The sequence below is a fragment of the Heptranchias perlo genome, unplaced genomic scaffold (assembly GCF_035084215.1).
Source record: "Heptranchias perlo isolate sHepPer1 unplaced genomic scaffold, sHepPer1.hap1 HAP1_SCAFFOLD_118, whole genome shotgun sequence".
Taxonomy (NCBI): domain Eukaryota; kingdom Metazoa; phylum Chordata; class Chondrichthyes; order Hexanchiformes; family Hexanchidae; genus Heptranchias; species Heptranchias perlo.
The window spans coordinates 261,280-289,149 of NW_027138407.1; the positions used below are offsets into that span (position 1 = coordinate 261,280).

Genomic DNA, 27,870 nt, shown 5'->3' on the forward strand with positions numbered 1-27,870 from the left:
TGGGCCTGATAGCTGAGGGCATGGCCGCCAATGGTGAGGCAAAGGGAGTGGGGGATGGACAAGAGGCCAGAGTTGGAGGATTGCAGAGATTGAGGAGGTTAGATATAGGGAGGGATTGGAACACGAAGATGAGGCCTCCCAATGTAGGTTAGCGAGCACAGCGAGGTGATGGGTGAACGGGACTCGGTGTGAGTTAGGATACAGGCAAAAGAGTTTTGAATGAGCTCAAGTTTACGGAGGGTGGAAGATGGGAGGCCGCCCAGGAGAGCATTGGAATAGTCCAGTCTGGAGGTAACAAAGGCATGGATGAAGGTTTCAGCAGCAGGTGAGCTGAGGCAGGGGCGGAGATGGGCAATGTTACGGAGGTGGAAGTAGGTGGTCTTGGTGATGGAGAGGATATGGGGTCGGAAGCTCATCTCAGGGTCAAATAGGATGCTGAGATTGCGAACAGTCTGGTTCAGCCAGAGACAGTGGCTAGGGAATGGAGTTTGTGACCAGGGCCGAAGACAATGGCTTCAGTCTTCCCAATGTTTAATTGACAACACAGAGGCAGTGGAGGGGTTGAGACAGGTGGTGGTGAGTTAGAGCCGGGTGTCGTCAGCGTACATATGGAACCTGACTTGGTGTCTTCCTATGATGTCACCGAGGGGCAGCATGTAGATGAGAAATAAGAGGGGGCCAAGTATAGATCCTTGGGGGATCCAGAGGTAACGGTGCTTGGGGTGGGGGGGAAGAAATGCCATTGGAGGAGATTCTCTGGCTATGACTGGATAGGTAAGAGTGCAACCAGGTGAGCGCAGTCCCACTCAGCTGGACAACGGAGGAGAGGCGTTGGAGGATGGTGTGGTCAACCATGTCAAAGGCTGCAGACAGGTCGAGAAGGATGAGGAGGGATAATGCACCATGGGCACAGTCACAGAGGATATAATTTGTGACTTTTAGTACAGTGGCAGAGGCGGAAACATGATCGGAGGGGTTCAAACATGGTGTTGTGAGAAAGATGGGCCCTGATTTGAGAGGCGACAACACATTCAAAGACTTTGGCGAGGAAAGGGAGGTAGGAGATGGGGGTGGTAGTTTACAAGGACAGAGGGGCCAAGGAAGGGCTATTTGAGGAGGGGGTGATGACGGCAGATTTGAAGGGGAGCGGGACAGTACCTGAGGAGATGGAATCATTTACAACACTAGCTAACTTGGGGGCCAGGAAGGGAAGTTGGGTGGTCAGATGAGTTTAGAACTTGGGCTGGGGGGGGGGGGGGGGCACCTTGGCTTGGTGGGCAAGAGGAAGGGAGGGGTACGGCAGAGGCAACTGAACGGATGTTCTCATGAGCACCTCACATTTGTTGGAGGTGAGGGTGGAAGGGGCAGGGAGAATGGTTTAAGGAGACGGTTTGTTGAGGAGAAAACAAAGTTGCGTCATTAACGGGTCTGCCCTGAAAGGCAAAGCCGGACCACGGCCACCATCATTACCCTCGTACTCCTAATTCCAAAGATCCGAAATGTGAAAGATAACTTGTTGGGACAGGGAGCTGACATTCTCCGGTCTCCCTTCCCCCACTACACCACAGGCAGATCCTTTTGTGTTTGTGTAGAACTCGTGCTGCGACAGGTTAAACCTGCTCTTAAGCAAATCTAAAATACCTGTCAGCCTGTTGAAACGCAACATAAACTATGCAAAAACAACCAATGTTCCTCCGCGCCAGCCAACTGCAGACTGGCTACGAGCACCGGCTCTCCCAGAGTAACAGCACCGTCCTAAACCCTTCAAATACTGACGAGGAGGGTAGAAAGAAAGCAGCTCACTCGGACAACCTGGCTCGAGAGCCTGCTTCCCAGTTTCTCGTTTACATGGAGCGGCGTTTGTTTTTTGTGGTTTAGAAAAGTGAAGGTATTTCTCGCCTACAAGTTATTTATTTTTGAAGTCCACAAATCCGCAGTATGGGGCTGGTAGAGAGGACACTGTGCCTTGGAGTACTAAGGATTGCGACCAATCTCGCTTGCTCAAAAGAGTCCGTGTTTACACAGTCTGTCAGCGGACAGACCATTGTCCTCCTCCTGTTTACAGACGTCTGTGTCACAGGTATGGCATCAAACTAACTTCTCTCTCATCCTCTTGGGTGTCCTTTGTGTATCTGGGCTCTGGGCCGGAGACAGGCAAAATCCAGCGTACTACAGTTATGTGGAGAGACTAGAGAAGCTGGGACTGTGTTCTCCTTGGAGCAGAGAAGGTTAAGGGGAGATTTGATGGTACAAAAAGTACTTTGTTGGCTGCAAAACACTTTGGGGCATCCTGAGCTCATGAAAGGTGCTAAATAAATGCAAGTCTGTCTTTCTTATCTGACTCTCATCGTGACTGAATAAAAGAAAGACGACCTCAAGACATCCCAAAGCACTTCACATCCAATGAAGTGTTTTTTGAAGTATAGTCACTGTGTAATGTAGGAAACGCGGCAGCCAATTTGTGCACAGCAAGATGCCACAGACAGCAATGTGATAATCACCAGATATTCTGGTTTAGCGATGTTGGTTGAGGGATAAATATTGTACAGGACACTGGGGAGAACTCGCCTGCTCCTCTTCAAAAATAGTGGCATGGGATCTTTTACGTCCACCTGAGCGGGTAGACGGCACCTCCGACAGTGCCGCATTCCCTCAGCACTGTGCTGGAGCGTCAGCCTAGATTTTGTGCTCAAGTCTCTGCGGTGGGACTTTAGTTTGTGCGATAGTTAGTAACCCCACAACTTGAACACTATGGCAGTAAAGTGAAGAGTTTGGTATTTAGACGGTAGAAATCAATTTACTATGCCTAGGCTGGTCAGGATTAGCTAATGGAATTTGAGCCTGGCGGGCTGGTAGTTTGTAAGACAGCCCTGCACATTAAAGTAAAAACATCAGACTCTGCTTAAACCATGGTACCCAGGGATGAGCTGGAGTGCCTGAGGGTTCTTATGAGAGTATCTATCTTCTACGTTTCGCATCAGAAGGGCAGGCAACTATCTAGACCACGTGACCACAGGCCAGGGATAACACTTCCCTTTGTGGCTCTACTCAGCACCCCTGATTAGTACCATGTCCAAGTTCAAGGTGCACAGATCCCTGAACGAGTACGAGAGGTTGCTATCTTCTCGGGTATACAGATCAGGTGCTTTGCCCGGCGTACAAAATAGAGAAACAGGAAGGGAAAAAGGTGCATAAAAATAGGCGTTACTTCATCAGTTTGTGTCAGAACAGTAGTGTGGTTATCAGTACTGCTGCATCTACAAGTGTCTGTACACTACAGGAATGCTCATCGCTGTATAGGTCATGGTAAGAAAATGAGGAAAGCCGGTAGTGTACAGGGTTATGAGAGAGAGAGAGAGAGAGAGAGAGGAGAGAAAGCAGAAGTGAGAGTGCAGGAGACAAAGAGAAAGGCTGGGCGGGTGGGAACACGCCCATAACGATTCCCCCGGATTTTCCTTCCGTTTACATCAATGGACAGAAAATCAGGCGGGCTCCATCACAGGGGTACACCCGTCCTTCCACTCAGTGCTCCGCTCAAGGTACGCTTTACACCCAGGCGCTCCATACAAAGATCTACCCCAGAGAGAGAGAAAGCAGGAGATGGAGAAAGAGGGGACATTTGCGAGATTGAGGGGGAAAACAAAGACATGACATATATGTAGTATATACATACAGCACACATCAGCGTGCAGATAAGCAAACTCCTCATCAAGTGTCAGCCGTGACGCAGTGGCTCGCAATCTCTCGCCTCTGAGTCAGAAGATTGTGGGTTCAAGTCCCCACTCCAGAAACCCGAGTCCCATAATCCAGACCGACACTCCCAGTGCCAGTACTGAGTGAGCGCTGCACTGTCGGAGGTGCCGCCTTTCGGATGAGACGTTAATCCGAGGTCCCGCCTGCCCCCTCAGGCCGAATATAAAAGATCCCATGGCCACTATTAGAAGAAGATCGGGGGAGTTCTCCCCGGTGTCCTGGGGCCAATATTTATCCCTCAACCAACATCACTAAAAAACAGATGATCTCATTGCTGTTTGTGGGACCTTGCTGTGCGCAAATTGTCTGCCGCATTTCCTACATTGCAACAGTGACTACGCTTCAGAAGTATTTCATTGGCTGTAAAGGGCTTTGGGAGGTCCGGAGGTTGGGATAGGTGCTGTATAAATGCAAGTCATTCTGTCTTTTATTCCCTCAAATCGAAATGCCTCTCCCAAACACGCAGCAGGAACGTCCACGCACTTGAATTATAGCAAGCATTCAGCCATTGTCAAGCACGTATACAGAGCCAAGATTATACAAGCAGAAGGTGCCAGCGAGGGGGGGCTTATGGTAAACTGTTATAAATCACTGGTTAGGCCCCAGCTGGAGTATTGTGTCCAATTCTGGGCACCACACTTTAGGAAGGATATCAAGGCCTTGGAGAGGGTGCAGAGGAGATTTACTAGAATGGTACCAGGGATGAGGGGATTCAGTTACATGGAGAGACTGGAGAAACTGGGGTTGTTCTCCTTCGAGCAGAGAAGGTTAAGGGGAGATTTGATCGAGGTGTTCAAAATCACGAAGGGTTTTGAGAGAGTAAATAAGGAGAAACTGTTTCCACTGGCAGGAGGGTCGGTAACCAGAGGACACAGATTTAAAGTAATTGGCGAAGAATTCAGGGGGGAGATGAGAAGTCGTTTTTTTTAAAACATAGCCAGTTGTGACGATCTGGAATGCGCTGCCTGAAAGGGGGGGGGGGGTGGAAGCAGATTCAATAATAACTTTCAAAAGGGGAATTGGATAAATACTTGAAAAGGAATAATTCACAGGGCTACGGGAAAAGAGCAGGGGGAGTGGGACTAATTGGATAGCTCTTTCAAAGAGCCCAACAGGCACAATGGGCCAATGGCCTCCTCCTGTGCTGTAAGATTCTATAACAAGCAGAAGATGTCAGCGAGGAGGCATATACAGACAGAAGGAGGAAAATATTAAACCCTACAAGCTTGCCTTTTGAAGCTTCCAAAATACACAGGTTTCTGTCGGGGAACACATCCGAAAATAAGGAAATCACTGATTACTGCAGAGTGGCTCCACAGAAGTTTCACAATAAACTGCTCTCCAAGGTGCAAGGAAATCAGTGACAGTCAGCTTAATGCAGCCCTCAGGCCAGTGGAAGCTGCAGAGAACTTGCGGCTGCCCGGGCATTGTAGGGGTAATTCTGCGTTCCCGACGGGAGCGGTGCATCCACAGGGAGTGTGGATCGGAGAATCGAGACAATACTGTAGCCCCGTCTTTGACTCACGCTCACGGTCGGAGCAGCTGCGGACGTAGAATTATCCTTTGTGCTTCGGGGGCCGACTGAACCTTAACTGCAGCACGTGTAGCCCTGGCAACAAAAAAAAAGCCTTTGTCCTACTTTTTCCAAGGCAATGGAGGGATGAGGCAGGAATATTTGCCGATCACAAGTGAGGTCACATAGGAACAGGAGGAGGCCATTCAGCCCCTCGAAGCTGTTCCGCCATTCAATTAGATCATGGCTGATCTATATCTTAACTCCATCTATCCGCCTTGGTTCTGTAACCCTTAATACCCTTACCCAACAAAAATCTACCAGTCTCAGTTTTGACATTTTTAATTGACCCCCAGCCTCAACAGTTTTTTGGGGGAGAGAGTTCCAGATTTCCACTCCCCTTTGTGTGAAGAAGTGCTTCCTGACATCACCCCTGAACGGCCTGGCTCTAATCTTAAGGTTCTACCTCCACTAGAGGAAATAGTTTCTCTCTATCGACCCTATCAAATCCTTTAATGATTTTAAACACCTCGATTAGATCACCCCTTAATCTTCTATACTCGAGGGAATACAAGCCGAGTCGATGCAACCTGTCCTGGTAATTTAACCCTTTAGCCCGGGTATCATTCTGGTGAATCTGCGCTGCGCGCCCTCCAAGAAGTTTGCCTTTTTATCTGGTAAACTGAACCGTTGCGGCAAAAGTTGCTCAATTAACCCAATTAAGTTTTTTTTTCCCCAAAGACGTTACTGGCATAATATGCTTGGGTTTTCAGAAAAGATTTGAGAAGGTCCCAAATCGGTGGTTAATGGCAAAGGTAAGAAATCATGGAATGGGCGGAAAGATATGGCTGAGCTGTGCTGCATTTGATCGAGCAGTGCTCGATTAATAGAAAGACCATTGATGCTGAGAATGGAGAAATTAGAACACCTGTTGGAATTGCACAGCAGGTCAAATCACATCTACATGAAAAAGATGACAGTGGCGATCTGACAGACCTTCTGTGCACATCCAGCATTTCGTGTTTCTATTTTGGTGTACTTGTCCGTGACCTTTTGTACAAGGTGGTGAAAATTGTACGAAACCTCCGGAATTACACCTGTCACACTGCGCAGCGGTGATATACACTTTAGCTTGTTAGGCAAGGGTATTAAGGGTTTACGGAACCGAGGTGGGTAGATGGAGTTAAGATACAGATCAGCTGTGATCTAACTAAATGGCAGAACAGGCTCGAGGGGCTGAGCGGACCCACTCCTTTTCCTGTGTTCCTTTCTACGAAAGAAACCACAACTGTAATCGAGCGCGTTTTAAACTGCGATACAGACTGCAAGAGATGGATTGCAAGAGCACGTGAATCGATAACTGGCATAAAGGGGGTTTAAAGTAGAAAATGCACAAGTGGCAACAGCAAACGGCATGGAGGGTAAAGGTGACACAGTTTCCTCGCCATCGCCATGATAATCATCTAACATCTATGGGGGTTTTTTTTTGTGCCTCCACTCCAGGTTACCTCTTCATCTGCTGGTTTGCAGACCTGCAGCTGGTGAACGGCCAGGAGGTAACAGCGCTGCGATTCATCGCGTTCGTCAACGAGACTTACAACGCCGTCACCTTCCTGATCCCAGGGCTCATCGCCGCGGAGACCCACTTCGCCGCCAGACTCCAGCGGACGCGGGCCCCGGACAATTGCGGTGCCTTTTCCCGTACGGCTCCTGCGGCCCACCTGCTGCCGCTGGTGAATGGGGTCTACACGCTGCTCTGCTGGACGATCTCCGCCTCTTACGGAGCCCACTATTACCGCGACGACGTCCACTTTGTGCGGCAGTGCTCAGGAGGCCATCCTCCCGACCAGCTCCACTGCTTTCGCGGGTTCCACCTGCCGGATCCCTTTCTAGCGATCGCCGAGCTACTGATCACAGCGAGCTACGTCTTCTATAGAGGCAAACGCACGGACAGCTATAAGGCACACCGCCGGGCTTCCATAACAACACAGCTTGTGTCTTCAGCACCGCCACTTTCAGAAGCAGCACCAGATGCTCCTCTGAAGGGCTGCGACATACAGACAACACCCTCACCTCAGACTCCAGCAACACAGCCAGGCTACCTTCTCACTGGGCTAGTTGCCATGTTAATGCTCTACCCTGGTCTCCCGTACCTCGGGCTGACTTCTCCTTTAATTGGTGCTTTTGAACAGCTTTGCCATGGGTTCTTTGTACGACTTTCTAAATACCCCCAACACGACATTGAACATGGAACCCACACAGCCAGCCCTAAACGGGCTGATCTACTTTCTACAGAACATCAGTAAAAGAAAGGACCTCTCAAACTGTTGGAGAACACTGACTTTACCAAGATAGTGACAAAAGAGGAGATTTCTGGTTTTATTTTATGCGACGCCAAATAATTGGAGCAACGAGAAAAAAAGACCCATCTGTCTTCGAGATACTCCCTACGATCAACCTTTCCTGATTCCTTCAGTTTTTCCCTACCAACCTGCTGGTGTAAAGAACGGACAGCAGATGCTCCTATAAGTCACCGTGTCACCTCCGACCCTACAGAACGTCAATCAGGATTCACCTAGCCACGCCTTAGTTGGGCACTTCTCAACCAGACGGGACAGGACAGGGTCGGTGTGCCTCAAATCTTCACCTACGGGGACATTGTGACGATGATAAATGACACTGTGGACTGATACAAACCATCATCGTCATCAACTTATGGCGCCTTTAATGTAGTAAAATGTCCCCAAGGTGCTTCACAGGAACATTATTAAACAAAATTTGACACCGAGTCACATAAGGAAACATTAGGACAGGTGACCAAAAGCTTGCTCAAAGAGGTAGGTTTTCAGGAGCGTCTTCAAGGAGGAGAGAGAGGCGGAGAGGTTTCGAGAGGGAATTCCAGAGCTTAGGGCCTAGGCTCACTAACTAAACTGTCTGGTGACCCAGGCACTTCGCACGCCGGTGAAGATGTCGCTCTAAGATGGCTGGAACTGTGTGGCGCGTCTGCATATGCTAAATAATGATGAGCAAAGCAGATTTAAAACGGGCAGTGGCGAGCAATACACAACTGTCTGTATGCAATCGGACCTGGTCTGGGTTCCAGTGGGGAACGCTCTGGCCTACGTGGGTTCTCCTTATTGCTTCAAGGTTTTTGCTCAGAAGCCTTCTTCATGGCTGGGCCAGTGTATTCGAAATTTAACACACGTGGATTGACAGACAATGAGAAAGACGACTCAAATATGGAGCCATCGTGAGAGATTACGGAGGAAGCGTCCACATTGCTCTAACGGGAAGGACGTTTCAAGGCATGAATCGCGGCACTGGGTGCGAGGCTTTAGTGCTGGCAAGAGCTCCGAAACTCTGTGGGGCCACTGGAATACATGTTGTCCACATGCAACGTTTCTTCTTCAGGGTCCAGCAAGAGACAAACCAGAGATGCTTCACCCAAACATTCTGCTGCTCATCAAATTCTGTGTGAAACAGGTTCCGAGAAACCTTGTGGACTGATTCCACTTTGTTATTTATTCAAGTATAGAATCTTACAGCACGGAAGGCGGCCATTCGGCCCATCGCGTCTGTGCCGGCTCTTTGAAAGGGCTATCCAATTAGTTCCATTCCTCCCCCGCTGTTCATTCCCCCATAGCTCTGCAAATTTTTCCTTAACAAGTGCACATCCAATTCTCTTTTGAAAGTTCTTGTTGAATCTGCTTCCACCACCCTTTCAGGTCATAACAACTCGCTGCGTAAAAAAAGCTTCTCCCAATCTCCCCTCTAAGTAATGTGGTATTTCAGCACCTTGCTGTGGCCTTGTTACTTATATGTACTGTTCAATCTATAAATAAATCTGACAGTAGTTTTAGGCCTATACAGTGTATTATTTTCCATCTTTTGCCACAAGAGAGTGTGTTAGGCTGTCCAAGTATTCTCCGTTGATTGTTATACTATAATTCGAGGGAGTTCTCCTGGTGTCCTGGCCAACCAATAACACTCAACACAGATTAACTGCTCATTCATCTCATTACTGTTTGTGGGAACAGTCCGTGTGCAAAATGGGTGCCGGGCTTGCTTACGTAACAGTGACTGCACTTCAAGTAATTCATTGTGAATCCTGCACATGCTCTCTCACACAGAGTATGGGTAGACACAGGTTCCAGGTTATAGGAGACCTGGTCTCTTTCTCAAAAAGGTCTATTAGTCCTAGCCACGACAAATCTGTTGGGGAAAATGATACCGGGGCTGAGAGGGTTAAATTGTGAGGATAGGTTACATAGACCAAGCTTGTATTCCCTCGAGTATAGAAGGTTAAGGGGCGATCTAATTAAGATGATTAAGATAGAGAGAAACTATTTCCTCTGGTGGGGGAAGTCCAGAACAAGGTGGGGGCATAACCTTAAAATTAGAGCCAGGCCGTTCAGGGGTGATGTCAGGAAGCATTTCTTCACACAAAGGGTAGTGGAAATCTGGAACTCTCTCCCCCAAAAAGCAGTTGAGGCTGGGGGTCAATTGAAAATTTCAGTACTGAGATTGATAGATTTTTGTTAGGTAAGGGGATCGAGGGTTTCGGAACCAAGGCGGATAGGTGGAGTTAACATACAGATCGACCATGATCTAATTGAATGGCAGCACAGGCTCGAGGTGGCTGAATGGCCTCCTCCTGTTCCTATGTTCCTAAAAAGCCCCAAATGTAATAACCGGACTTCAAATCATTCCATTGGAGAGAAGGCCCTGAATGAACCTCTGTATAACGGTCTATCGTTATATCGGGATGGGGGAGTGTGGAGTGGTGCGTCCTTGGCTCAGAATTGGGACCACTACGGTTTCTAATTTACATAAATGACTTTGATTCAGCCAAATGGTTCGATAAAACATTTAAGTTGGCTGAAGAATGGGCAGATGGAATTAAGAAAAAAAACGAATGACACATAATCCACGATTGGTGCTGAACTTGCCAGGGATGAAACAGAGACATAGGAACAGGAGTAGACCATTTAGGCCCTCGAGCCTGTGCCGGCATTCAGTGAGATCACAGCTAATCTGTGACCTAACTCCATATCGTAGAATCATAGAAAGGTTACAGCGCGGAAGGAGGCCATTCGGCCCATCGAGTCCGCGCCGGGTCTGGGCAAGAGCAATCCAGCTAGTTCCACTCCCCCACCCTTTCCCCGTAGCCCTGCAATTTTTTTCCTTTCAAGTATTTATCCAGTTCCCTTTTGAAAGCCATGATTGAATCTGCCTCCACCACCCCCTCGAGCAGTGCATTCCAGATTCTAACCACTCGCTGTGTCAAAAAAACTTTTCCTCATGTCACTTTAGTTCTTTTGCCAATCACCTTAAAATACCTGCCTTAGCTGCATATCCCTTAATATCTTTGGTTAACTAAAGAGACCCGGGTGTCATGCATTCTACACTCAACATGCCCCAACCAATGCAGAGCAGCAATCAGAAAAGCCAATAGAAAGCTGGACTACCTAGCTAGAACAGTAGAGTACAAGTCAGAGGAAGCAGTGATCAAACTGTCCAGGGCTCTGATTAAACTGCACCTAGAGTACTAACTGTCCAGTTCTGGTCATCAGGACACAAGGGAGACATTCGAGCATTGGAAGCAGTGCAGGGAAGAGTCAGGAATGACACTTGCATCCAGGAGTTGAGTAAGCAGTTAAAATTTCAACAGTACAAGAGGCAAATAGGATCCTGGGTTTTCTCCCGAAAAGCACCGGATATAACAGCAAGTAAATGCTGTTGAATTGGTACAACACAAAGTGATTTATTTTTAGACAAACGTGCATCTACATTTTACTTAAAATGTGCCATTCCCAAATGCATGTCACTGCATTTGGGAATGGCACATTTTAAGTAAAACGAATGGAATTTAAAACAGAAAGAGAAAAGAAAAGTTTTTTTTTCCGCAAAGTGCCTTCAATTTTCCAATTAAATGAATGTTAACATTTAGAAAATTAAACGACTGCCAATAACCTTGGCACAAATGAAAACTCATCTCCACCTACCTCCTGCTCTTCATCCGACTCTGTCTCTTCATTTTCCGGATCCTGGCAGGTTGTCTGCAAGACATAAAATGCACAGTGAGCACCGAGCAGCAACACCACCACCAACTTGCATTTATATAGCGCCTGTAACATAGTAAAACATCCCCAAGGCGCTTCACAGGAACGTAAATCAGACAAAATTTGACACCAAGCCACATAAGGAGATATTAGGACAGGTGACTAAAAGCTTGGTCAAAAAGGTAGGTTTTAAGGAGCGTCTTAAAAGAGAAGAGAGAGGTCGAGAGGCGGAGAAGTTTCGGGAGGGAATTCCAGGGCTTAGGGCCTTGGCAGCTGAAAGCACAGCTGGCAATGGAGGTGCAAAGGAAATCAGGGATGCACAAGAGGCCAGAAATAGAGGACACAGATTATCTGCGGGTTGTGAAGGTTACAGAGACAGGGAGGGTCATACTCCAGCCACTGACCGGCCGTGGAGGGATTTGAACCTAAGGGTGAGAATTTAAAATCGAGGCTTTGCCAGATCGGGAGCCAATGTAAGTCAGCGCGCACAGGGGTGATGGGTGACCAGGACTTGGTGCAAGTTAAGATATGGAGCAGCAGAGTTTTGGACTCAACTAGTGCATGTTAAGAGAACTCAGGGTGCTGCCCCTCAATAAAGGAAAAGTAGAGGTGCAGAACTCGCTGTTTATCCGAATACTTGAGGGATGTATTTGGTGGAATAAGTCTTTCGAGTTCTCAAGAGTAAGTTTCTTCCCAAATACAAATGCCAAGTAAGAAGCAGCCTTTTCCTCCAATTCTCTGATCCCAGAGGATAGGAGTGCAGTGAAGTGTGCTATTGAGCTGGAGGAGAGAACACTTGTTCCAGCAGTGTGACCTGGGGAAGGTGGGGGATGCAGCTGTCGACGAGCACTGATTGCCAGTGTCGGCACTGACAGGTTTCACCAAATCTTTGCCCGAGTCACCAGGTGAGGAACCCACTTGCAGCAGTGCCCGGAGGGATTGATGGTGAGTACGATTCCTCTCGCTAGGCCAATGACCACCCCCATTGGAACACAGCTGTGCGGCACCACTGAGATGCCTTAGAGAGAAAGGAATCCCTCGAGAATAAAGCCAAACAGCAAGTATAACAAAGGATAAGCAAACCAGACTTCCGTTACTCCTAACTGGAAGTTCAACAACACCAACTTGCATTTATACGGTGCCTTTTAATGCAGTATAACGTCCCAAGATACTTCACAGGAGCGTAAGTCAAACAAAAAATTGATACCGAGCTGTATAAGGAGATATTAGGACAGGTGACCAAAAGCTTGGTCAAAGAGGTAGGTTTTAAGGATTGTCTTAAAGGAGAAGTGTTGGAGGGGTTTAAGGAGGGAATTCCAGATCTCAGAGCCTGGACAGCTGAAGGCACGGCCGCCAATGGTGGGGCGAAGGAAGTGGGGTTAGGCAAGTGGCCAGAATTGGAGGAACGTAGAGATCTCGGAGGGTTGTAGGGCTCGAGGAGGTTACAGAGTGAGGGAGGGGGCGAGGCCACGGAAGGATTTGAACACGAGGGGGAGAATTTTAAAATGGAAGCGTTCCCGGACTGGGTGCCAATGTAGGTCAGTCAGCATGGGGTGATGGGTGAACGGGACTTGGTGCGAGTTAGGATACGGGCAGCAGAGTTTTGGATGAGCTCAAGTTTACGGAGGATGGAAGATGGGAGGCCAGCCAGGAGAGCATTGGAATAGTCCAGTCTAGAGGTAACAAAGGCATGGATGAGGGTTTCAGCATCAGATAAGCTGAGGCAGGGGCAGAGACGGGTGGTCTTGGCGAAACATACAGCAGACTATGAGAACAGCAGCTGATCACATTACCAACAGCGATACATTATCTCCCTGCCCCTCACCCCTTTAGCTAACTAATTGGGGCTTGTCGCAATCTGCAAATGCGAAGCTTATTTAAAAAATGTTTTATTTTATCCAATTTTATCACCTCCCCCTGAAGCCACGAACACCTGCTGGAGTGCAGTTACACAGCGACCATCGACCCCTCAGTACTTGGCCCAGATGCACATTCTTCAAGAGTGAGTCCAGACACAGGAACAAGAGCAGGCCATTCAGCCCCTCGAGCCTGTTCCACCATTCAATTAGATCATGGCTGATCTGTATCTTAACTCCATTTACCTGCCTTGGTTCCGTAACCGTTAATACCCTTACCCAACAAAAATCTATCAATCTCAGTTTTGAATTCTTCAATTGACCCCCAGCCTCATCAGCTTTTTGGGGGAGTTAGTTCCAGATTTCCATTACCCTTTGTGTGAAGAAGTGCTTCCTGGCATCACCCCTGAACAGACTAGCTCTAATATTAAGGTTATGCCCCCTTTGTTCTGGACTCCCCCGCTAGAGGAAATCCTTTATCTCTATCTATCTTATCGAATCCTTTAATCATCTTAAACACCTCAATCAGATCACCCCTCAATCTCCTACAGTCAACGGAGTACAAGCCTAGTTTATGCAACCTGCCCTCATAACTTAACCCCATTATCCCCGGTATTATTCCAGTGAATCTGCGCTGTACCCCCTCCAATGTATCCTTCCTAAGGTGCAGTGCCCAGAACTGAACACAGTACTCCAAATGGGGTAAAACCAGAGCTTTATACAACTGCCCAGGTAGAAGGAGGGCTCGAACTCCAGCCTTAGCCTCCCAACTAGTCAACTAAGGACATCACTAGATTGTTGCTGCCGAGCTTCTATTGAAGAAGCCAGGTCTCGGTATGAGCTTTGGCCGTTACCTTTTTCTGCAGCACGTCCCGAATGGCTTTGCAGATCTCGTCCAGGCGGCCCGGCTCCTTCAGCGCGTCCCCTTTGCAGTTCTTCAGCACGTTGTTCATAGACTCCAGAATCGTCATGACCACCAGGCGGTCCTTCTCCTCGTGAATGGTTTTCAGATAGTTTGGGAACACCATGGATAACAACTTTTGGAAACCTGAAGTGAATAAAGAGGTGAGATGTATGCATTGGATCCCCAGTGGGGGGTGGGGGGCTAGACGATCGCTTGTCCCTGCAGAACCCAGTAATTGGCTGAGGGATGGTGGGGGGGGGGGGGGGGGGGGGGGGGGGGGGAAAAGAGAAAACAGTGCTGCTTAGACCTCAAGTACGTTCCCTCCTCCCGTGCGCCCTGGGATCAGAGCAGGCAGGGGAGGGTGAACGGGACACCTGAGCAAGCAAAGCTTCACAGCCTGTTCGCCAGGTGCAGTCCCTTGAAGGAGCAGTTCGAGCCCGGTTTAGTCTGGTCCCTCTAGTGACAGAGTGTTCGACTTCACTCGGAAAGATAACTCTCCTCCGCCGTCGGATTCAGAGTTCCTTTGACACACGACACGCCGTCTGTGTACAAGGCGGAAACTGGCCGATCTCTTCCCAGCCCACGTCGATGTGGAACAGAGGAAGGGCTTCCAAAACGGGAGTCCAGTGAGAGTGGGAATTTGGTGCTGAGGGGACGGAGGCTCAGAGAGAATTAACCGAGGAACAAAAGCGAAGTCTTCAATTAAGTAGTCACAATTTAATACTTAACTATATAGTAGATTAAGGGGCTACTATATTTAATAAAAACTGAATGAGTAAATAAGACACAAGGGCAAAAACCCAACTAGCAGTTTTAAGTAAGTAAATAAAAATTTAATCTAAAAACTGACACCAACAAAAGACAAAATATACTAAACTGAGCAATAAAAGTAACTAAAAGAAATCAAATTAAATCCATCTGATAATCATAATTTAATACTAAAGGTGTATCAGTTAGCATTAGAAAGAGATAAATATATAACTGCTGTACAATAAATAAATAGATTTTGAATAGATAATAGCAGCACAAGCAGTGTGCCGGGACTGCAGAATATGGGAATTTCTGGACAGCGACACTGTCCGGATGACTGGCCACACCTGTGGGAAATGTCTCCGCCTTGAGTCACTCCGGCTCAGTGTCATTGAACTGGAGTGCGAGTTAGAGACCCTACGACACATAAGGGAGGGGGGAGGAATATCTGGATAGTTTACTCCAGAACACAGTCACACTACGTAGAGAGGTACAGGAAGAGGAGGGTGTGGCAAAGTCAGCAGGGTATTGGGAATCTAGTAGAGGCAGGCAAGGAGGGACCACAGAACCTGGTCCAGTCCAACAGGTACGGTGTACTCGCCACCTGTGGGGATAAGGAAGACGACTGCGGGGAGGATGGGAAGAGTGCTAACCAAGGCACTGTGGAGCAGGAGACAGTCCAAGGGAGCGAGAAGCAGAACAAAAAGGTTGCAGTTATAGTGTATTTGATAATTAGGGGGATAGAGGCTATCCTCTGCAGTCACGATCGAGAGTCTAGGAGGGTGTGTTGCCAGGGTAAGGGATATCTTGAAGTGGATGGAAAGGGAGGGGAAAGAACCAAGCGTAATTCATGTCAGTACCAACGATATAGGAAAGAAAGAAAGGCTTGCATTTTATATAGCACTAGTCACGACCTCAAGACGTCCCACAGCGCTTTGAGGCCAATGAAGTACTTTTGAAGTGAAGTCACTGTTGTAATATAGGAAACACGGCAGCCAAGTTGCGCACAGCAAGCTCCCACAAACAGTAATGTGATAATGACCTGTTTTTAGTGATGTTGGTTGAGGGATAAATATTGGCCAGGACACAGGGAGAACTCCCCTGCTATTCTTCGAAATAGCGCTATGGGATTTTTTTTTTTAACACAGCTACCCGTGAGAGCAGACGGGGCCTCGGTTTAACATCTCTTCCGAAAGGAGGTCCTGCTGAGAGCGTATCAGGAGCTAGCTGCTAAATTAAAAAGCAGGACCTCGAACGGTGGTAATCTATGGATTGCTCCCCGATCCATGTGCTAACTGGCACAGGGATAAACAGATCAGGAAAGCAAATGCGTGGCTCAGAGACCAGTGTGGGAAGGAGGGTTTCCATTTCATGGGACACTGGCACCAGTACTGGGACAGAAAGGAGCTGTACCTCTGGGATGGGCTGCACCTGAATCCAACTGGGTCCAAGGTCCTAGTGGAAAGGATAAATAGGAAAGGACTTCAAACCAATAAAAAGTGGGAGGGGAGGGAAGAGAAGAAAGGGAAATAATAGTAACCTCAAGATAAGAAAGGAGGAGTTAACAGCAAAGGTCAGAGTACAAAAAGTGATGAAGATAACAAATACTCCAGGAGCAGAAAGGTTATAGGAAGTAATAATAAAATACTTGTTAAAAATAAAGCAGGAATGATTAAAAAAAACACATATTAAATTGCTGGTATATCAACGTACAGAGCATCAGCAACAATAACAACTTGCATTTATATAGCACCCTTCACGTAGTAAAACATCCCAAGGCGCTTCACAGGAGAATAATCAGTCCAAAAGTGACTCCGAGTCAAAGAAGGAGATATTAGGACAGGTAACCAAAAGCTTGGTCAAAGGGGTAGGTTTTAAGCAGCGTCGGAAAGGAGAGAGAGGCGGAGAGGTTTAGGGAGGGAATTCCAGAGCTGAGGGGGAGGGAGTGAAAACACTATGGGTAGAACTGAAGAACAGCAAAGGATGCAAGGCTCTGGTGGGAGTTGTCTACAGACCTCCCGACAGTAGCGATGTAGTGGGAGGCTGTATAAATACGGAGATCAGGGAAGCATGTAGCAGAAACAACATGGTTATAATGGGAGAGTTTAATTTTCACATAGATTGGGAGAAGCAGAACAGCTAAAGTACTAAAGGCAAAAAATTTCTAGAACGTATTCCGGACAGTTTTCGAAAAGACAAGGGATATGGTCATACTAGATTAAGTGATCAGTAACGAACCAGAATTAGTTAACTGTAAGGGAACATCTTGCGAATAGTGTCCATAATATGAGAGGGAGAAGGGAGAGTCACAACCCACGGTTTTAAATTTAAGGCAAACTTCGAAGGGATGAGAAATTAACTGGGTTGAACTGTTAATGGGTAGACGCACACACAAACAGTGGAGGGTATTCAGAGAAGTACAATACAAGACCAGTATATACCTCTAAAAGGCAAAGGCGCCACTTGTGTAGGTAAGCAACCAAAGTCAACAAATCAGGCAAGAGACAGTAAAAGAAAAAGCTTACATAAATGCAAGGGAAGTTGAAATCCAACAGACTGGAAGAGATATAAAAAGCAACGACGGGATACAAAGAAAGTATTAAGAGACGCAAAAAGGGAATATGAAAAAGAATTGGTAAGGGATAAAAAGTAATCAAAAAGGACTATTTGAATGTTGGCCTTTATCTCAAGGGACTTGGAATACAAAAGTGGGGAAGTTATGCTTCCGTTGTATACGGCCTTGGTCAAACTCCACCTGGAATACTGCGTTCAGTTCTGGGCACCGTACCTCAGGAGGGATATATTGGCCCAGGAGACGGTACTGCGTAGATTCACCAGAATGATATTGGGGCTTAAAAGATTAAAAATATGAAGACAGGTTGCATAAACTTGGCTTGTATTCCCTAATCGAAGTGTTTTAAAACGATAAAGGGATTTGACAGGGTAGATACAGAAACTATTTTCTATGGCGTGAGAATCAAGAACAAGGGGGCACAATCTTAAAATTAGAGCCAGGGTCATTCAGGGGTGATGTCAGGAAGCACTTCATCACACAAAGGGTAGTGGAAATCTGGAACTCCCCCCCCCACCCACCCCCCCTCCCTCCTCCCACAAAAAGCCAGTGGATTTCAGGGGTTAACTAAAGCTTTCAAGACCGAGATCGATAGGTTTTTGTTAAGTGAGGGTATCGAGGGATAAGGAGCAAAGGTGGGTAAATGGAGTCAAGGTGCAGATCAGCCATGATCTGACTGAACGGCGGAGCAGGCTCGAGGGACCGAATGGGCCTCCTCCTGTCCCCAATGCTCTTTTTATCTACTATTTTCTTTACTAACAGCAAGTGTGCTGTTATGTCAGAGCCTCGGCAAAATTCAATCATTAATTTTGTGGGATGTGGACTGGATACCTGGACACATCACACCAGTTCTACAGGCAAAGTATTCGAGAGGAGATTTTTTTTTGCAATCGACCTCGTTCATCCGTGTGGAGAAGCAGTCGGTAAGCTGGCGGCTCCTGACACCCCCTCCCCCAGTGATTGTGCAGTGCCGAGATGGGTGGCATAATCGTTTAAGCCACTGGGGAACTCAAGAATGAGATGACTGCGTTCCTTACAGGCTGTGTGACAGTGAACACTCTGCCAGTACGGGGTGGGGGGGAATTTCCTTCGGAGCACAGGGCTGTGTCTCAACTTGTAAACAGCACCACCTGCAGACAGCCGACAGTCAGCGATGGTGACAGAATGTGCCTGGGAGATGTACAATAACTGACGCCCTAACATGTCCCAAGACGCTTCACCGATCAACGGCAGGGCCGAGCAGAAGTTGGAGGGCAAGTCGGAGAGGGGGCTGAAGTCGATGAAATCCGTCTCACGGAGGCTTCTTAAAAGATATGAAATGGGCAGACACACGGCAGATGAGATTTAATACCAAGAAGTGTGAAGTGATGCATTTTGGTAGGAAGAATGAGGAGAGGCAAAATAAACTAAATGGTCCAATTTTAAAGGGGGTGCAGGAACAGAGAGACCTGGGGGGGGGGGGGGGTGGGGGCGGGTGTACACAAATCTCTGAAGGGGACAGGAGAAGTCGATAAAGCGGTTAAAAAAAAGCATATGGGATCCTGGACTTTATTAATAGAGGCACAGAGTACAAAATCAAGGAAGTTATGCTAAACCTTTATAAAACACTGGTTAGGGTCCCAGCTGGAGGATTGTGTTCAATTCTGGGCACCACACTTTAGGAAGGATGTCAAGGCCTTAGAGAGGGTGCAGAGGAGATTTACTCGAATGGTACCAGGGATGAGGGACTTCAGTGATGTGGAGAGACTGGAGAAACTGGGGTTGTTCTCCTTCGAGCAGAGAAGGTTAAGGGGAGATTTGATCGAGGTGTTCAAAATCATGAAGGGTTTTGATAATGAGAAACTGTTTCCACTGGCAGGAGGTTAGTAACTGGAGCACACAAATTTAAGACAATGAGCAAAATAACTGGTGGGGGGGGGGATTTTTTTTAAAAATGCAGCGAGTTGTGATGATCAGGAATTCACTGCCTGAAAGGGGGGTGGAAGCAGATTCAATAATAACTTTCAAAAGGGAATTCGATGTATACTTGAAAAGGAAAAATTTGCAGGGCAATGGGGGGAGATGGGGGGGGGGGGGCGGGGGGAAGTGGAGTGGGACTAATTGGGATAGTTCTTTCGAAGAGCCGGCACAGGCACGATAGGCTGAATGGCCTCTCTCTGTGCTGTAAGATTCTATGTAGCAAGACAGAGGAATTGAAGAAGAGCATTCCAGAGAGTGGAGGCAGAATGGCTGGAAGCTCTGCCACTGAAGATGGGAAGCAGACCAGAGTTGGATTGGCAGAGGTGGAGGAGGTTAGAGAAGTGGGGAGAAAGAGAAAACACGGAGGGATCCGAAGTGAGGTCAGGGATTCGGAAGTTGATGAATGGGGAGCCAGTGATCGTCAGCATGGGTCGGGGTGGCGAATGGGAACGCGTGTGTGCCATAAGATGCAAGTAGTAGAGTTCAGGACAAGATTACGCGGGGCAGAACTCAGGAGGCTGCCAGAAGAAAATAAAGATGGGAGGTGGCGAGGGCAGTCACGAGGGTTTCAGCAGGAGCAGTGATAAGGTAGGGCCAGAGAAAGAAAGACATGCATTTATACAGTGCCTTTCACAACCTCACACAGCCAATGAAGTACTTTTTTTGAAGTGTTGTCATTGTTGTAATATGAGAAACGCTGCAGCCAATTTGCACACAGCAAGGTCCCACAAACAGCAACGAGATAATGACCAGATCATCTGTTTTTAGTACAGTTGGTTGAGGGATAAATATTGGCTCAGGACATCAGGGAGAACACCCCTGCTCTTCTTCCAAAAGTGGCTGTGGAATCTTTTATATCCACCTGAGGGGGCAGATTGGGCCTCGGTTTAATATCTCATCCAAAAGACGGCACCTCCGACAGCGCAGCTCTCCCCCAGTACTGATACTGGGAGTGTCGGCCTGGACTATGTGCTCAACTCTCTGGAATGGGACTTGAACCCAAAACCTTCTGACTCAGAGGAGATGACTAATGCTTGCAATTGCTGTAAGTCTCCCGTTTGCACTGAGTACTGTTCATTTATCTGTTTACTGTTCAATAAACTTGCCTAGTAGATTATAGCTGGAGTCATGGTCCAATAAAGGGTGCATTCTTCTGCCTACCAAAGACAGAGATCGCATGGCATCATAAAAAGAAAGAAAGACTTGCATTCATACAGCGCCCTTCACGTCCTCAGGATGTCCCAAATGGGCTTTACCGTCAATGAAGTAATTTTGAAGTGTAGACACTGTTGTAATGTAGGAAACGCAGCAGCTAATTTGCGCACAGCAAGGTCCCACAAACAGCAGTGAGATAAACAACCAGGTAAACTGATGTTGGTTAGGGGTAAATATTGGCCTCAGGACACTGAGGAGAATTCCCCTGCTCTTCTTCCAATCTTTTGCATCCACCTGGGAGAGCAGACGGGGCCTCAGTTTAACATCTGGTCCGAAAGACGGCACCTCCGACAGTGCAGCGCTCCCTCAGTACTGCATTGGGAGTGTGGCCTGGATTATGTGCTCAAGTCACTGGAGTGGGACTTCAACCCATGATCTGTTGACTCAGAGGCAAGAGGGCTACGGCTGACACCATCATGGATCTCACTATGTTTACCCAAACATTGGGCAGGTAACGGTCCACTCTGGTTCATAGGGTGTGCAATATCCACTCATAGGAATGGCCAGTGATGCTGAACCCAAGGAAATGTTTAGCGTTAATCCCAAAAATGTAAGACTGACACTAATATCCTTCACCTTGATGAGCACAAAATGCTCCTTTTTAAAAGAATTGTCACTGAATTACAGAGTTTACAGCACAGAAACAGGCCATTCGCCCACCATGCCATGAGCCTTCTCACACCCCTCTTCATCTCACCCTATCAGCATCTCCTTCTATTCCTTTCTCCCTCATGTGTTGATCTAACTTCCCCTTAAATCCATCTACACTATTCACCTCAACTACTCCTTGTGGGAGCGAGTTCCACATTCTCACCACTCTCTGGGGAAAGAGGTTTCTTCTGAATTCCCGATTGGATTTATTAGTGACTATCTTATATTTATGGCCCCCTAGTTCTGGTCTCCCCCCACAAGTGGAAACATCTTCTCTACGTCTATCCTATCAAACCCTTTCATAATCTTAAAGACCTCGATCAGGTCACCCCTCAGTCCCAGCCTGTTCAGTCTTTCCTGATAGGTGGAACCTCTCAGTTCTGGTATCATGCTAGTAAATCTTTTTTGCACCTACTCTAGGAACATAGGAACAGGAGTAGGCCATTCAGCCCCTCGTGCCTGCTTCACCATTTGATAAGATCATGGCTGATCTGTGATCTAACTCCATATACCTGCCTTTGGCCCATATCCCTTAATACCTTTGGTTGCCAAAAAGCTATCTATTTCAGATTTAAATTTAGCAATTGAGCTAGCATCAATTGCCGTTTGCGGAAGAGAGTGCAGTGTAGATTCACCAGAATGATACGAGGGCTAAAAGGGTCGAATTACGAGGGACGGGTTGCATAAACTTGGCTTATATTTCGTTGAGTTTAGGAGATTGAGGGGTGATCTGATCGAGGTGTTTAAAATGACAAAGGAATTCTACAGGGTAGATAGAGAGAAACTCTTTTGGTGGGGGGAGTCCAGAACAAGGGGGCATAACCTTAAAATTAGAGCTGGGCTGTTCAGGGGTGATGTCAGGAAACACTTCTTCACAAAAAGGGGAGTGGAAATCTGGAACTCTCTTCCCCCAAAAAGCTGTGGATGCTGGGGGTCAATTGGAGATTTCAAGACTGAGACTGATAGATTTTTGTTAGGTAAGAGTATCAGGGGAAATAAAGCAAAGGCAGCTAATTGGGGTTGAGGTACAGCACAGCCATGATCTAATTGAATGGCAGAACAGGCTCAAGGGGCTGAATGACCTCCTCCTGTTCCTACCAGTCTCCTTCTTTAGCCTTGGCAAAGGCTGCCAATGGGTCAAAATACCTTGTGAACCTTCCCAGAGGAATTTGGTACTCCTGATTCTCCCTTTAAATGTCATCTAAATCGCAATTTTCCAGTCCCACCACGAGGCTACCACTCCCACCACGAGGCTACCACTCCCCATACATACAAAGCTGCCCCTGGAGCTGTGTATACGTACGAGAATTAGCCGACGACAGAAAATTGGATGCAATCGGCACACTGCACTCATTTCTAGCCATTCGGAGATTCTCTTCCATACCAGAAATTCTACCCGGGTAAGTTTTTAGCCTCTCATTGGTCTCAAGTTACCAATTCAAGTTCCAAACCTGTGCAAGACTCACATTTTTCCATTTTACGAATTAAGTAAACAAAAATAACACCAGCTTGCCTCCTGATGATCTCCCAGACCCAGAACTGACTATCAGAACTCGGCATTCATACAAATTCTAAGGTGTACTGGATATCCGGATAACAACGACTAACCCTGAAGAACTAAAACCCAGATCAACCACAGAATCATAGAACGATACTGCACAGAAGGAGGCCATTCGGTCCCTCGTGCCTGTGCCGGCTCTTTGAAACAGCTATCCAATTAGTCCCACTCCCGCCTGCTCTTTCCCCATAGCCCTGCAAATTTTTCCCCTTCCTTCAAGTATTTATCCAATTGCCTTTTGAAAGTTACCAGTGAATCTGCTTCCACCACCCTTTCAGGCAGTGCATTCAGATCATCACAACTCGCTGCGTAAAGAAATCTCATCTTGCCTCTAGTTCGTTTGCCAATTACCTTAAATCTGTGTCCTCTGGTTACTGACCTTCCTGCCAGTGGAAACAGTTTCTCCTTAGTTACTCTCTCAAAACCCTTCATGATTTTGAACACCTCGATCAAATCTCCCCTTGACCTTCTCTGCTCTAAGAACAACCACCCCAGCTTCTCCACATAACTCGAGTCCCACATCTAGAACACTAGATGAAGAACCACCTGGAACTGCAGCTGGTTCATGAACACGACGAACCGACCCCTCTTGCTCTCCCAATCTCCCGCAGCGATCAAGCGTCCGCTGCGAACCTCGCTTATAACCCCAGCCTGACGGCGGGGCACCCAGCTTCACGATAGCCAGACCCGCAGAGCACCGGAACGATCTCGGGGGGGGGGAGCGGGGGGTGAAACTGTTACCTTCCAAGTTTTGGTCTGTTGGGTTTTCCTGAGCAACTTTGTAAAGGGCGCAGCAGAACTGGCCGACAGCTTCATAGGCAGATTTCCTGACATTCACGTGCGGATACTGTAAAAGATTTAAATGCATTGGAATTAGCCTTTAACCTGGCCCTCTCCCTGGGGGGGGGGCTACAAAATCCACATCAGAGGCACAGAAAAAACAATTCGCATTTATATAACGCCTTTCACGACCTCAGGTCGTCCCAAAGTGCTTTACAGCCAATGAAGTACTTTTGAAGTGTAGTCACTGTTGTTATGTAGGAAATAGCCAATTTGCACACAGCAAGATCCCACAAACAGCAGTGAGATAAATGACCAGATAGTCTATTTTATTGATGTTGGTCAAGGGATAAATATTGGGCTAGGCCACTGGGCAGAACTCCCCTGTTCTTCTTCCAATGGTACCCATGGGATCTTTCACATCCACCTGAGAGGGCACACATCAGTTTAACATCTCATCTGAAAGTCAATAACAATTTGAATTTATATAGCGCCTTTAACGTAGTAAAACGTCCCAAAGCGCTGCACAGGAGCGATTATCAAACAAAATTTGACACCTAGCCACATAAGGAGATATTAGGACAGGTGACCAAAAGCTTGGTCAAAGAGGGAGGATTTAAGGAGAGTCTTAAATAGGAAAGAGGTGTTGAGTGGCGGAGTGGTTTAAGGAGGGAATTCCAGAGCTTAGGGCCGAGGCAACTGGAGGCACGGCCGCCAATGGTGGAGCGATTAAATTGGGGGATGCGCAAGAGGCAAGAATTGGAGGAACGCAGAGATCTCGGAGGGTTGTAGGGCTGGAGGAGGTTACAGAGATAGGGAGGGGCGACGCCGTGGAGGGATTTGAAAACAAGGATGAGAATTTTAAAAATCAAGACGTTCCCGGAACCAATAGACAGCACCGCCGACACCGCAGCGCTCCCTCAGTACCGGCACCGGGGAGTGTCGGCAGGAATTATGGGGCTCGAGTCTTTGGAGTGGGACTTGAACCCATGACCTTCTGACTTTGTGGCTCAGTGGTAGCAGTCTCACCTCTAATGACACCTAGTGCAGCAGGTCTCATAACGGAATGGCACCGGTATCAGGCCTCAATAGAGCGCTCACCCGGTTCTTGCCCGAGTGAGAAGGACCTCTGCCCTTAGCTTGTGAACACAAGGTGCAGGCGATCTTTGGGGGTACAACGCACGATAAAGTGCTCGCCATAACTGTGAGATATCCTCTATTCGACAGTCAGGTACGTCCGGATCAAATCCTAGGTGGGGTGTCGAAAATACTCAAGCTGTGCTGGTCTGTCAACGCGCTTGTAAAAATTTCTACTTATTCATCCTCTGAGCAGCGAAGCTACTGGTCAGCAGGTCTGTACAACTCGATGTTAGAGCTATAGTAATGGGTGTTCAGGCACTTCCTTCCCAATTAACAAAAAATGATTTCGTTCTTTACTCTGGGAATTCGAAGGCAGCCGCCATTCCCCAGATGAGATGAGAGGGCAGAAGGTAAGTAAGCCTGCCCCTAGGCCATCTGCCTGTGCCGCTCTATAACTGACTTCAGGCAGATGTTCCAGAGAAGCACTGACCGACTCTCTCCTCTCTCTCCCCCCCCCACAACATGACGGAACGCGCGGTCTCCGTTCAGATCCTCCACCTCATTAAGACTGGGACTGCACTGTGCTGGGGAAATTTTTAAAAACGGGTTGGCGATGGGGTGGGGGGAGGTGGCGGGGGTGGAGTCGTTCCGCGTACAGTCGAATGTGCTGGTCAAGTTCCCACTGTGCTTCCCGTAGAGAATTTCACCTCGGCTGAGCCACACCCTGCTTCCCGTACCGACGAAGAACGCCAAACGAGTGATCGAGTGCCATGGCAGTCGTCACAACCACCCTTCGCACAATTCCAACATTCGGGAGACCGCTGCCAGAACCTGGGATACTCACATCGTTAATTCGAAAGATTTCTTCAAAGCAGGATTCCATATACGGCATAAAGGCAGCCCTAAAGCAAACAAAACATGCTTTAGAGTAGAGGTCTGAAGAGAGAGAATGCATTTCATAACCGCCCCTTCAAAGAGACGGCTACTATCCACAAGGACAGGGTCCGCGTGACCTTTTTTTAGGTTTCTTTACTTTTCTTATTCCAGATATTTCTGGCTTTCCTTTTAGGCTACTCCTGAAGGTGAGCCTCAGCTCCCTTTGTCCCAGGTGTGCGGCCAGAGAACGAGCAGAGAACCCCGCTTCAATTCATTTCAACAACTGACTTTAGCAATTTTTGTCACAATCCCCTTGTGTAGTTCTGCGCAGGTACTATCCAAAAGGGACAGGCTCCCTCAGGTAGTTCTGCTCAGACACCATCGGAAGGGACCAGATCGCTTCATGTAGTTCTGCTCAGATGCAATCTAAAGGGACTGGATTCCTCATGTCGATTTAAAGGAGCAGGATCTCTCGCATGGTTCTGCAGATATATTATTTAAAGGGACAGAATCCTTCATGCAGTAATAGATTGAAGAGAGATCGTCTGCTCCTTCTCTGGCCACACGCCCGGGACAAAGGGAGCTAAAGCTCACCTTGAAGTGTAGCCTGAAACAAAAGCCACTGCACAGATACTATTTTAAAAGGAACAGGGTCATTCGTGTAGTGCTGTTAGGTACGACAGCCAATTCCCCAATTGAGGGAGAAAGTGGAATGGCCTGCCGACTCCACCAAATTCAGCAGGGATGATTATTTAACGTGGACAATGAGCCCAAGACTGGAGGACTCGAGTATAAAATTCACAAGTCTAGAGCAAGGTTAATGAAAAAAATTCAAAAGATTAATTTTTAAAAATTCATTCTCGGGATGTGGGCATCGCTGGCAAGACCAGCATTTATTGCCCACCCCCTGGTTGCCCCTTGAGAAGATGGTGGTGGGGCCTCCTTCTTGAACCGCTGCAGTTCCTTGTGGTGAAGGGGCTCTCACAGTGCCGTTAGGAAGGGAGTTCCAGGATTTTGACCCAGCGACCATGAAGGAATGGCGATATACGTCCAAGTGGGTATGGTGTGTGAGATTCGGAGGGGAACTTGGAGGTAACTGTGTTCCTATGCGTCTGCTGCCCATATCCTTCTAGGTGGTAGAGGTCGCGGGTTTGGGAGGTGCTGTCGAAGAAGTCTTGGTGAGTTGCTGCAGTGCATCCTGTAGATAGTACACACTGCAGCCACGGTGTGCCGGTGGCGGGGGGAGTGGATGGGCTGCCAATCAAGCGGGCTGCTTTGTCCTGGATGGTACCAAGCTTCTTAAGCATTGTTGCAGCTGCAACCCTTCAGACAAGTGGGGAGTATTCCACAACACTCCTGACTTGTAGGTGGTGGAGAGGCTTTGGGGAGTCAGGAGGTGAGCCACTCACCGCAGAATACCCACATGTGTGGCAAGGAAGCGGAGAGTGGAATAATCGTACATGGACACTGGAAAGAAGGGGGCTGATGGGCAGAACGGTCTTTTCTTGCTCTGGGTTTTCTGATGATCTTACCCAGTGTTGACAGCAATTTCTCCGAGTGCGTCACAGGCATCCTCCTTCTCGTCGAGATACGCATTCTCCACGCTGAAACTGTCCAGAACACAGGGAATAGTACCATAGAGTTACATAAAATTTACAGCACAGAGAAAGGCCAATCGGCCCAACAGGTCCATGCCGGTGTTTATGCTCCACACCAGCCTCCTCCCTCCCTACTTCATCTCACCCTATCAGCATGACCTTCTATTCCTTTCTCCCTCATGTGTTTATCGAGCTTCCCCTTAAATCCATCTACATTATTCGCCTCAACTACTCCTTGTGGGAGCGAGTTCCACATTCTCACCACTCTCTGGGTAAAGAAGTTTCTCCTGAATTCCCTATTGGATTTATTAGTGACTATCTTATATTTATGGCCCCTAGTTCTGGTCTCCCCCACAAGTGGGAACATCTTCTCTACGTAACCCATTAATAATTTTAAAGACCTCTATTAGATCACCCCTCAACCTTCTCTTTTCTAGAGAAAAGAGCCCCAGCCTGTTCAGTCTTTCCTCTCAATTCTGGTAAATCTTTTTTTGCACCTTCTCCAGTGCCTCTATAATCCTTTTTGTAATACGGAGACCATAATTCATGTGAAATGAAAATTAAACAAAAATATTGTTCATTTCATAACCTTTGTGGCTTTGTTCATTTCCCCTCTGGTTCCCTTTTCCCCTTTGACTGAGAACAGGCTGACAACCTGCTCTCAAGGCCTCTGCCAATGCCACCCTGTAACCAGTGGTTATAAAGGTCCCTGGGGCAGAGTGGTGATCCCTCTCACTCGCTCT

At 47.6% G+C, this 27,870-nt stretch overlaps 2 protein-coding genes across 3 annotated transcripts in view; one reads left to right on the top strand and one right to left on the bottom strand.

The window, feature by feature from the left end:
* Positions 1 to 27,870, bottom strand: part of ipo4 (importin 4) — an 89,705-nt gene that overhangs the window by 19,120 nt on the left and 42,715 nt on the right. The window contains exons 20-25 of one of the 2 annotated variants that reach the window (XM_067976973.1): positions 27,062 to 27,139; positions 25,498 to 25,555; positions 23,535 to 23,640; positions 20,476 to 20,526; positions 14,039 to 14,232; positions 11,272 to 11,325 (exon numbers count right to left, since the gene is read on the bottom strand). In XM_067976973.1, coding sequence (XP_067833074.1) covers positions 11,272 to 11,325; positions 14,039 to 14,232; positions 20,476 to 20,526; positions 23,535 to 23,640; positions 25,498 to 25,555; positions 27,062 to 27,139 — 541 coding nt within the window. The remainder of the gene's footprint in view (positions 1 to 11,271; positions 11,326 to 14,038; positions 14,233 to 20,475; positions 20,527 to 23,534; positions 23,641 to 25,497; positions 25,556 to 27,061; positions 27,140 to 27,870) is intronic. The other variant, XM_067976974.1, reaches the window with a different exon arrangement.
* On the top strand, positions 1,708 to 9,124 carry LOC137308017 (uncharacterized). The gene is made up of 2 exons (XM_067976975.1): positions 1,708 to 2,080; positions 6,770 to 9,124. The coding sequence occupies exons 1-2, from the start codon at positions 1,939 to 1,941 to the stop codon at positions 7,570 to 7,572; spliced, it is 945 nt and encodes a 314-aa protein (XP_067833076.1). The 5' UTR covers positions 1,708 to 1,938; the 3' UTR covers positions 7,573 to 9,124.